The 11,312-nt window shown below is 31.5% G+C and overlaps 3 protein-coding genes across 3 annotated transcripts; 1 reads left to right on the plus strand and 2 right to left on the minus strand.

Moving 5' to 3' along the window:
* Positions 1-287: 287 nt before the first annotated feature.
* Positions 288-2,725, minus strand: LOC108758563 (E3 ubiquitin-protein ligase TRAIP). The gene is made up of 6 exons (XM_018503565.1): positions 2,218-2,725; positions 1,589-1,969; positions 1,398-1,502; positions 1,239-1,313; positions 967-1,114; positions 288-569 (listed from the first exon to the last, which is right to left on the minus strand). The coding sequence occupies exons 1-6, from the start codon at positions 2,529-2,531 to the stop codon at positions 288-290; spliced, it is 1,305 nt and encodes a 434-aa protein (XP_018359067.1). The 5' UTR covers positions 2,532-2,725.
* A 39-nt stretch (positions 2,726-2,764) lies between these two features.
* LOC108758565 (zinc finger protein 277) lies at positions 2,765-4,597 on the plus strand. Its single transcript, XM_018503566.1, has 8 exons — positions 2,765-2,934; positions 3,019-3,196; positions 3,339-3,541; positions 3,668-3,830; positions 3,894-4,109; positions 4,192-4,334; positions 4,416-4,517; positions 4,585-4,597. The coding sequence occupies exons 1-8, from the start codon at positions 2,765-2,767 to the stop codon at positions 4,595-4,597; spliced, it is 1,188 nt and encodes a 395-aa protein (XP_018359068.1).
* Positions 4,598-4,867: 270 nt separating this feature from the next.
* On the minus strand, positions 4,868-9,835 carry mei-9 (DNA repair endonuclease XPF mei-9). Its single transcript, XM_018503876.1, has 13 exons — positions 9,515-9,835; positions 9,311-9,435; positions 9,052-9,168; positions 8,832-8,979; positions 8,562-8,635; positions 8,303-8,482; positions 7,077-8,241; positions 6,681-6,992; positions 6,378-6,596; positions 6,136-6,309; positions 5,498-5,638; positions 5,153-5,353; positions 4,868-5,044 (listed from the first exon to the last, which is right to left on the minus strand). The coding sequence occupies exons 1-13, from the start codon at positions 9,539-9,541 to the stop codon at positions 4,895-4,897; spliced, it is 3,033 nt and encodes a 1,010-aa protein (XP_018359378.1). The 5' UTR covers positions 9,542-9,835; the 3' UTR covers positions 4,868-4,894.
* Positions 9,836-11,312: the final 1,477 nt, after the last annotated feature.

The raw sequence follows: 11,312 nt of genomic DNA on the forward strand, positions 1-11,312 counted from the left end.
CTGTTTTTCTCACCGTATGTCCATACAACGTTACAGAGTAAGAAAACGAATGAAAAACACAAGATCATTTTTACTTAATATATCATCAGGTGCAAAACCAATTGTGTAGTGGGATTATAGATAAAAAAGAATAAAAATTGAGGAAGAGATTCCATTACAAAGAAATATAGCTTGAGCCTGTTTTCAGTAGAATTCTATTTTCTGTTTCTAATTTAAAAAATGCAGCAATTAACATAAAAACTGTAGTATAAATAAATTTAATATCAAATTACTTTTTGTACAAACGCTTAATTTATAATAACACGAAAGTTTCTTTTTTTCAATGAAGTTTTAACATTTGATTGTGAACTTATCCCTGCGGTATTTGTAACATTGTCTTCATGCACATCATTTGTCTTCTCGCTATTGTTACCTGATTGCAAGCCTAGTCTTGCTTTTTTTGTAACAGTTGGACATTCGTCGAGTGTAGAATTAGGTATAGAATTGTCCTGATTCGTTTCAATAATTTCAACTTCTGCCTCTGAAGTCGATGAATTATTTTGACCTGCAGTTTCCTGTTTTGTATTTTGCTAAAGAATGAGAAATCGATGTAGGATTGAACGAAGGTATTGTTTCAAGTAATACAAACTCTCTCGATAACAGAATATACAATCATCCTACATATATAAAACAATTTTACGTGCAAAAATTTACATGCAAAAATTAAGAAAGGATTAATAATGGCGGAAAATAAATGATGCCTACAATTTTTGTTTTAAAAAAATCTTATAATGAAAATATCTATTCATTATATTATGATGCATCATTATGAGATTTGGGTATAATTTCTATTTTTCAAAATGCATTATAAACTAGAATACAATTATTTGTATTACAGAGTAAAACAAAATTTGCGTTAAGAGCAGAACTAATTTCCATTACAACAGATTTCAGGATTAATTTAATTACCTGGTTATAAATATTTACCGGTTTTATCGTAATCAAAGAATTGGAGCATCTTCGATTGTTAGATCTGGAAATATAGTTTTGATCAGATGTAAGCAGTTTTTCTAGTTCATTAACTCGATGTCGTAGGGCTAGATTTTCACTTTCGCATAATGCGAAATTCAAATCTCTGAAAACAGAAATAATATAGTAGAAAGATAATAACATTATATTTATATTATTATAAATATATTTTTTAAATATTTTTTTATATTTAACTATTTTAGTATTGAAAATATAAGCTCTTAGATTACTTGTCTAAGGACTGCTGATGCAATGTAAGTTGATTTTCAAGATTAACTATTTTTTCCGTTTTCTTTAACATTAGCCTGAAATTATAAGTGAATTGTAAGATATTAAAATTAAAGTATATAAAGACATATTAAGATATATCAAGATATATGAAAACATACTTTTTCATCATAGAAATATAATTAATCAAAGTATTACGATCAGTTGTTTTTCCAATCATTTCCTGTACGTCCTCAAGTGTACCCGTTGACAGTGTTTTATACATGCTACAAACAGATACAATAAAGATCAGTTCGAGCAATATGCTGCCAATAATTAAATTAGACAAGATGATTGACATAGACAAACATACTCTCGGAATTGCTCCACCTCTCTTTCTTTCTGAGACAGCTTTCTTTTGAGAACATCACGCTCTTGATAGTTCGCCCGGAAATAGTTTATCTTTTCTTTTAAATCATAGATGGTTGAGTTTTTCTGCCTCATTTCGCTTTCCACTTTTCGCACTTCCTGTCTAAGGCCAGCATTCTGTTTCTCCAGAACTGTATTTTTCGAAGTGTAATACTTGATATTCTTTTCATTTAGTAAAATTTGAAACTGCAAACTGTCTATTTTCCCTTGCAAGGTTGAATTGTTTACATTATTTGCTGCAATCTCGGTATTTGAAACTGTAAAATGAGCCTTATGGATTTTCTCTATCGTTACTCTGTTACGACATTGTGGACAGGTCTTCGATCTATGGGACAAATACGTATAAAATTATAGTTAATATCTAATCGAGTTTCTTTTACAAATAAAATTAGAAATCTCACGACAAAATAAAGAACTTCTTTTATGTGCATTATCCCACAGCCCTTGCATTTAAAATGAAACGAGATATACGTTTCATTCTTAGGAAGAGGAAGACAAAAGGTAACGATCGAAATTAATGTTATTGCGATACATATCCCTCGCGTGGAAACGTAACCAATAAATCATGTTTACTTTTCAAGCCACTGTAACAGGCAACGATGATGAAATACATGTCCGCAACGAGTGAAAAAGATGTCGTCGGATGATGAAAATTGGTCTTGACAGATTACGCAAAGGATTTCCATTCTAATGAAAGTGAAATCAAAGGGCACAGCGACTGACAGCGACCTACTCGTCTCCAGCGTGCTCGTACTGCTCCATACTGCTCGCGCATGATCCGATCGTGAAAGCGTGGAACGTGGAACAGCTGATGGACTCAGCCTGCTATGCTTCAGTTCAGCTCGAGCTTCAGGTCTTGTTGTTATACAGTGCTTACAATCCATCATAATTTAATTGTAAATTCGCCAAAATTTTTCGCCTCAAAATCATAGAATGCGAATATCCTTCGATAGAAGTTTCAGTCGGTGTTGAATATATTAAAATGTAATGCATTGTAGCAAGATTTCTGACCACATTTGCGACAGTAAACGTGCGTAAAAAATAAAAGAATAAAACATAAATAATAAATAAATAATTATAATACGGGTTCTCTCTTTCTCTTATATTCAAATTACGCGCAATGTACAAGTCACAGTTTGTCGGTTTGGATGATAAGCCATGTGATACGAAATGCTTATTGTGTGATTGCACATTTGTTCTTCCGACGAATGAGATGGATCTTCTTACGCACGTGTTTAAAGTGCATCGCCTCGTTATAGCTGATGTTTGGAAAATAGCTAATTTAAGAAGGTAGGATAATATCATTACATATTTTGTTGCCTTTATTATGCTTGTATTCTTTGTAATAAAGTATAATAATACTGATAATTTCAGTTATGTACATTACTGGAGCATAAAGTTTAAAGAAGCACCATTGACGACCTATTGTAGTACAATGTTAATGGATTGCACACCGGATGGACAGCCAAGTAAAAATGAGCATTACTTTCTGCTTTCTGATTGTTTGTCGGAGGACAAGACTTTGAGAGACGAGATACATCAAGCTAAACTGGTATGTATGTCAATATAAAGTCAATAAAGTTATATGTAATTTACAATAAAATGTTTATAATAATCGATTTTTATGATAATGTTATGTAATAATGTAATTTTTCTTATAATCTTTTGTAATGATTTATAATTACTATGTTAAGGAATGGACATTGGCGCAACAAGAAGCTGAGCGTGCAGATACCAGTTTTAAGCGCGGCTGTATATTTTGCCGCACTGAAATCTGTGGATTACGTGCTGCGTATATAAAACACTTGTACCAGAAGCACAATCTTTACCTTGGCAAGCCAGAAAACTTAGTGTTCGTGGATGAGCTTCTGGATAAAATTCAAAACAATATCGAAAGGTATTACATTAAAAAACTGATATACATATATGTCCAAATTCTACATGTATTCCAGTATGTGATATATACATGTACATAATAAGAATATTTATACGAAATTATATAATTATCCCTCAATCATTTCAGTTTAATATGCATTTATTGTGAGGGAACATTTAAGGATCGTATGGTATTGAAGGAACATATGCGAAAAAAATTTCACAAAAGTATAAATCCTCATAATAAAGAGTACGATAAATTTTATATAAACAATTATCTACAGCCAGAAAAGACTTGGGAACGAAAACAGGTAATGTGCGATTTGAGATAAGAAATGTTAATACTTCAGAAATATAATTTTTTATTTCTACAGGCTAATTTGAAAACAAAACCCGACATAGGAGGTGGCAGTAGCGAAAACGAGGATGAAGAAAGTTCGTGGTCTGATTGGAATGATGAATCTGTCACAATTACATGTTTATTTTGTAATTATAGCAACAATGAATTTACTTGTATCCTGACGCATATGAAAGAGGCACATAGTTTTGATTTTGAAGAAACTGTCAAAGATCTGACCTTTTACCAGAAAGTAAAGAATTGTGCAATTATTTTTATATTTTTAACGATATATATCTCTCCTTTTCTATAATATATTATTATCAAAATTATAGGTGAAAGTAGTCAATTACATAAAAAGGCAAATTCAATTACAACGATGTATCTTCTGCGAAACAAAATCGGACAATGTCTTGGAACATATGAAGAATCAACAACATTGTAAAATTGCCATACAAAAAGTTTGGGATCAACCAGAGTAAATATGATTGTAATTATATGTATACAATTTACATAAAAAAAGAAATTACGTTATAAGTGTTTTATTATTTTATTTCAGATATTATTTTCCTATGTCTGAAAATGACTCATTTTTGTACAATCTTGACGCAACTAGTAACAGCGATGAAGAAAGTGATGTTGAAAATCTTACTGAAGCAATGTAAGTAATATTGAAAAGAAAGATTTATCAATTAAATTGAAACAAATAATGCATTAACAATTTTCAGGTGTAATTTATAAAGAATTTTCTGCGAATATAATAGAAAATAAATTTATCCGAAATTCTATCAATAAATTTTTTGTTGACTCATTTTGTGAAATATAAATATTACATCTTTATGTATTAAGATCTTGTACATTTGTGGTTATTATCTAATAAATTTATCTATATTGCTTTTTATATATACATTTTCTTACTTGTATCAAAGATAACATAATGATATAATTATATTTTACAAAATATGTTTATCAGATTGTAATAATATTTTCTTATTAACATTTTAAATGTATTAAAAATATCAAGATACATATTTTACATTATTTTTTTACTCTAGAGAAAAGTCTCTTACCACGTACTTTAGAAACTTTGCTAGTTCCCGGACCTTCATCTATTAAACATTTCTCGTGTAGAGCTTTATATAATAATTCAGCATCATTTTTATTTCCAAGTATTTCTTTTAGTTCTTCCTATTTATAGAAAAATTATTAATTTTTAATATTTTTATTTACACACAAATTATAAGGAAAAAATATATTATAAAGAATTTAAATTCTTTAATTGTTGTTTTTACATACTTGTGATAGCTTGATAAGATGATCTAATGATTTCCCTTTATTTAATAGAACACGCAAATTTTTCGAATGTACACCCGGTAATTTACCTATAAAATCTTGGATGTGAGGATTATATTTTTCTACTAATATTTGCTTGTTTTCTGTATCTTCATCTGCTCCGATTTTAGCAGCTACATTTGAATCGGGCTGATCTCGTCCTTGCTACAAACATATAACTTTAGTATCTATAATATAATTATTTATATGACACATAAAATCATTTTACTCTCTCTCTCTCTCTCTCTCTCTCTCTCTCTCTCTCTCTCTATATATATATATATATATATGTGTGTGTGTATATATTACCTTTAATTCTTCAAACAATTGTGCTGTAGCATGTGGACTAGGAGACCATACAATTTTTAGTTTAGGAAAATGAAGAGTTAATAATTGCAGTTTTGCCATTATGTCACTACTTTTAAGATCTTTACTAACATAATAATTTCCCTAAAACAATAGATATATATTATATAACAAAAAAAATATGTACATACATTCTTTATAATTATATGAAGAAAATTGTGCACACACACACACACACATTTTTAGGTTATTTTTATAAAATTAGATACCTGAAAACAGAATGGTTTATTTTGATCAAATTCTATGAGAAGCATGGGTTACTATATATATATGTATGTATATATATATATATATATATATGTGTGTGTATATTACCTTTAATTCTTCAAACAATTGCGCCGTACCATGTGGACAAGGAGACCATACAATTTTTAGTTTAGGAAAATGAAGAGTTAATAATTGCAGTTTAGCCATTATATCACTACTTTTAAGATCTTTACTAACATAATAATTTCCCTAAAACAATAGATATATATTATATAACAAAAAAAATATGTACATACATTCTTTATAATTATATGAAGAAAATTGTGCACACACACACACACACATTTTTAGGTTATTTTTATAAAATTAGATACCTGAAAACAGAATGGTTTATTTTGATCAAATTCTATGAGAAGCATGGGTTTAGCATAATGCCTTGTCATAGAAACTGCTTGATTATACAATCTCCCGGAAAGTAAAGAACCAATTAAATCAGATATACTTTTTCTCTCAATACATATTTCTGGTGTTAAAATATAATCACCGACCTGTAACAGTATAAACCATGTAGAAACAATATTTTATATCAAAATACACTTTTATATATTTCACTTACCACTAATGTCACTGGTTCGATTTTTATACCGCGTGTATAGAGAATAGCTGGCAATTCACTTCTAAATTCTCTCATATCGACAATAACTTTTGGAATTATTTTGGCTTCAGATTGCTTCCCTCCTTTACGCGTATTTTCTTGATTCGCATCATCTGATTGAATTGCAAAAGCCAAACAATCGTCTGATTTTCCATCTTGATCTTCTGGTACAACCATGGTCTACAAAATAATAAAAATTATTAATAATACGGTAACACTTGTTCAATAGCACATTGTTTTTTGTAAGATGATTGGAATATGCACAATTTTCGTAGTAATCAAAGACTCAAATGCTTCCTTTTCTCGTCGTAAAGAAGTAAGATATTCTTGTTCCTCAATCGACCCACCATAAATTAAAAAATACACTTTCAAATCTAATGACAGATTATTATTTTGATATATCTCTAATTGCCTCACAATACCGATATCGTTTGCATACAAAATAATATTGTTTGGGATATGCTCGGTTAACATTCGTTGTAAGGCCATTGGATCTCCTCCTTTTTTTATGGCTTGTATGAAAACGATAGGTACAGATGCTGCATAATGTTCTTTAGTTAAATCCAATTCTGCAAGCTTTAAAATCAGAGAACAAAATTAATAAAAAAGCATTTTCTTTAATAGACAAATATTTTCTAAATGTTGTAATATGTAACTTACTTGCGAACATTCTTCAAACAATGTCTGATGTTTTATATCTTCTGTAGAAGTAGATTGAGTTCCTTCTACGCATTTTTGTGACAAAGTGAGCACATAAGTATCTTGAGTGTTTTCCGTTTCTTCATCTGTGTTACTTTCAGATGTTGATGGCTGATCTTTCGTTTTCTTTCCACTATCGTCACTTGTCTTTTGTTCTTTATTATGTGATAATTTTTTCAGAGCTTCATAAAGTAAGTATTCATTTGCACCCATAGTTAAGTAATTCTTTAATTGGCGACATATATGATTATCGTGTACCAAGATAAGAACTTTATCAATATTTTCATAATCTTTTTTCTTATGTTTCTGTTCTTGAATCTCAAACAAGACCTCTGATAAAGCTTCCCATTTTGGGTTTGGTTCTGGTTTTAGTTCATTTTTTTCTGTATAAACTCTGCTTCTGGCATACTTAAACAGATTCTCGAATTCATCCAACATTATCCAACCACCGGCTTTCATAGCATATTCCATAGTTCGTAAACGATTTAGCATGGCATAAAATGAAACAGAATCTTCGTACGTTAAAGACATAATAAGGGAACGTAATGTTTTTAAGTCAGAAAACAACTGTTTGGTCGTTGTACTAAGCTGATGCCAAATCGGATCTATTTGCAAATGTAACTGCTTATGAAATTTCTTTGCTACTGCATTTTCCACAGTCAATTCGTCTAAATCTAAATATTTATTGAGCCTCTTTAATTCTTTTACGACATAATTCATAACATCAAGCAAAGTACTTTGAATGCTTTGCATCTTTGGTGTGATATGCACATGTAATTCTATAACATCGGGTTCATGTTTAGACAAGCAATTATTAATAGTTGCGTGAAAACGCGGCCATAAATATAATTTTTTAACGAACAAAGCTTTCATAACCCGTTCTACTTTTGAAAATCCAACTGTAAAAGCTAGTGACGAACTTGTGAACGCCTTGATAAATCCAGTCTTATTATTTTGTCTGTATAAACGCAATGCAAATGCTTCTTGATAAGCATTTAGTATATTGTGAGCTCTATAGACGAGAATGCCAGTGACCAAGTGCAGTGGAACTCTATTTTTTAACAAATCTACTACCAAAATACGACCTGATATAAACAGCACTCCACCTTCCAAATACATTATTTCCCTGTTTGACAATTGATTATATTAAGTGCGTATATAAAACAGAAATATTTTTTAAATTATACCTTTCGTTAGAAGAACATTCTGCATTGATTACAAGTGGTAATCTACTTGTTCCATAACTTTTAAGCAGATCAATAAAGTAACGCTCATCGTAATCAGTGGTTCCCAGGACTAATACCAGATTTCCTGGATCCAAATAAGCTTTTATTACATTTGCAAAAACAGTTTCTATACCAAGACCCCTGTGAACATTTTCCAATAAATAATAAAATTACATTCTTACATGAGATCTGAGATACAGCAGAGATACAATATACTTACTTAGCAGTAATAACTAATCCATCCTCCTGAACGATGTCAAGAAAGATTTGGTTTTCATATTCCAACATGACTATCTAGAGATAATTTTCAATTCAATTTCTAGATTTCTTAATTGCTCCAGCAATTATTTCAAAACAATAATTCAAATAAGAGATCCAGATTGGCAAAAAATAAGATATCTCTGATCTAAAATAAATACAGTATGATGCTCATAAAATAAGTATAAATGACAGTACGATAAATAGAATTATATAGTAATTTATGGCATACTCTATCACGAGTTTTGTAAGTATTTCCTGATGTCTCGTCGTAAGATGAAGTATCGTCTTCAACTATTACTTCAGACACCAACAAAGTGTATTTACTAATTTCGTGCGATGGATGGCCATAAACACCAATACTTACAGGCCGTTTAAAGCTGAGGAAATGTAACATATTAGATAATAATAAAATAAATATAAGACTATAATTTATAGTGAGTAGTGAGTACCTCTTAGGTATGAAAATAGTATCTTCTCCACAAGTTGCGGATTGCAGACAATAATGATCCGGCTCGTACGTCGGTTTGCTTATAATCTGTGATGCATACAAATCTGCATCTCCTGTTCTAAAAAAGGTAAAAAACATACAATGCTTTGTGCACAGAAAAATTTCTTAACAAAGAAAACAAGATTCTATTTTATTAATAGAATAAGACTGTTGGTCAATAATCGCAGCATTATTTAATTTCTATTAACAATGTTACTCACATCGATGTCAACCGTATCTTAATATTACCATCGTAAGTCAAGCTGTAATATTTGTAAGAGCCACTGGGTACATCATCGCTAACGTAGTGCAATAATTCCTCGTTCAGTGCCGATACATAAGTTATCTAAAAGTTTAACCAAAATAGTTTATTACGTAGAAATTTCAGTCTCAGAGAATTTCAGCATATGTAAACCTGACCATACCAGTGCTGTAATAAGAAATGTCTTCATAGTATGGCACGTAACAATGTTATCGAAATATTATATGTTGATACTATCGTGGCGAGCCACATAAACAACGAAACGACTGTCTAATTACATGACAGAATTGAGCTGTCGTAGTCCCGTTTACATATGCATTACGTAAAGTACGTGAGATTAGGTATATTTTGCATTCAGACGATTCCGCCGTGGTTCGCCGCGGTTCGCGAACACGAGAGTATCAGCTGACTGTATATAAAAATGGCGCTAAGTCGCACCGGAGAGAAATCTGAGAGAGGACGTGAGAGCCTTTTTTTCCTGTAATCAAAGTTATATCTTTGCCTATAACCGCAAATTGCCCTCGCATACTACTGCCCTCTGAAGAAGTGTGGATATAAACTACACAACAAAAAATCACTGAAATAACTAAGATCTATCAAATTAATAGAGATTCAGATTTCTCTCTGCCTGTATTCATAGTCATCTTATATTTAAGATCGTTTTTAATCGTATACAAAATGCATGCTTATCAATTACACAAAATTCGCGTATATAATTTAAGAAAATCCGAATTTCAGTTCTGCGCGCAATAAGAAACTTTACATTTTTATTGAATCAATATTTTAATATGTATAATAACGTTTATTAACGGATTCTTAAATGCAAATTTTAATTTCGCATCTTCTACTATATGGAAATAAAAGTTATTGAATTTTAAGAAAATGAATATTCAAACAAGTTATAATTCAGCGAATTTTGTCTTATAATATGCGTCTGTATAAAAATGAAATTACAAAGTTATGCTTTTTTATGCAGATTTTCAGCCTGTTTTTACCAAACATAATTACTATAGTAAGAACTAAGAAGAATATTCTAAAGTTCCTATAATTACTATTAGCAATTATGAAGACTTTGAATACTACACTTCAAACTTTTCCAATCATATATCGTTAATTTAAGGTTTAATTAGTAAAAACGAGCTAGAGGCCCTCCACCACCCCCACCAATTTTATCGGCGGTCCTCTTTTCTTTTGTACTACATGGGCTGAAAAGTCCCGGGACTTTTCAATAGGTGGCGCCACTAGAAAATGAACATGACTCATTTCGAGAGGCTCATCTGTCACTAGTTTACGTATGAAGTTTCATGACATTTCGTCCATTCGTTTACAAACTACAGTCGTTTGAGTGATGCTACTTTCGCCTTCGTAAAAAAATGGAAAAACAGGAATATCGCATCTTGATCAAACATTGTTTTTTGATGGGAAAAACTTCCGAACAATCATTGCAATGGTTGCAGAAATGTTATTCCACATCTGCTCCTTCGAGAACAACAGTTTATCGGTGGTTTAGTGAATTTAAAATGGGTCGTACAAGCACCGAAGACGCACCTCGCTCTGGAAGGCCAAAAAAGGCTACGAATGCGGAAATGGTAAAGCAAGTGCATCGAATCGTTTTGAGTGATCGTAAAGTGAAGTTGCGCGAGTTAGCTGAGGCCGTGGGCATCTCAAAAGAACGGGCGGGATACATTTTGCACGATCTTTTGGAGATGAAAAAGCTATCGACGCGATGGGTGCCGCGTTTGCTGACCGTCGACCAAAAACAGCAGCGCGTTGATGATTCAATGGCTGGTTTGGCGTTGTTGCAGCGTAATCGAGCGAACTTTTTTCGACGTTTTGTGACGATGGATGAAACGTGGGTCCATTACCATACGCCTGAGTCCAATAGGCAGTCTGCAGAGTGGCTGGAAAGCCACGAAAGCCGACCAAAGCGGCCAAAAGACCAACGCTCGGCCGGGAAGGTT

This window comes from Trachymyrmex cornetzi, unplaced genomic scaffold, assembly GCF_001594075.2.
Source record: "Trachymyrmex cornetzi isolate Tcor2-1 unplaced genomic scaffold, Tcor1.1 scaffold16, whole genome shotgun sequence".
NCBI lineage: Eukaryota > Metazoa > Arthropoda > Insecta > Hymenoptera > Formicidae > Trachymyrmex > Trachymyrmex cornetzi.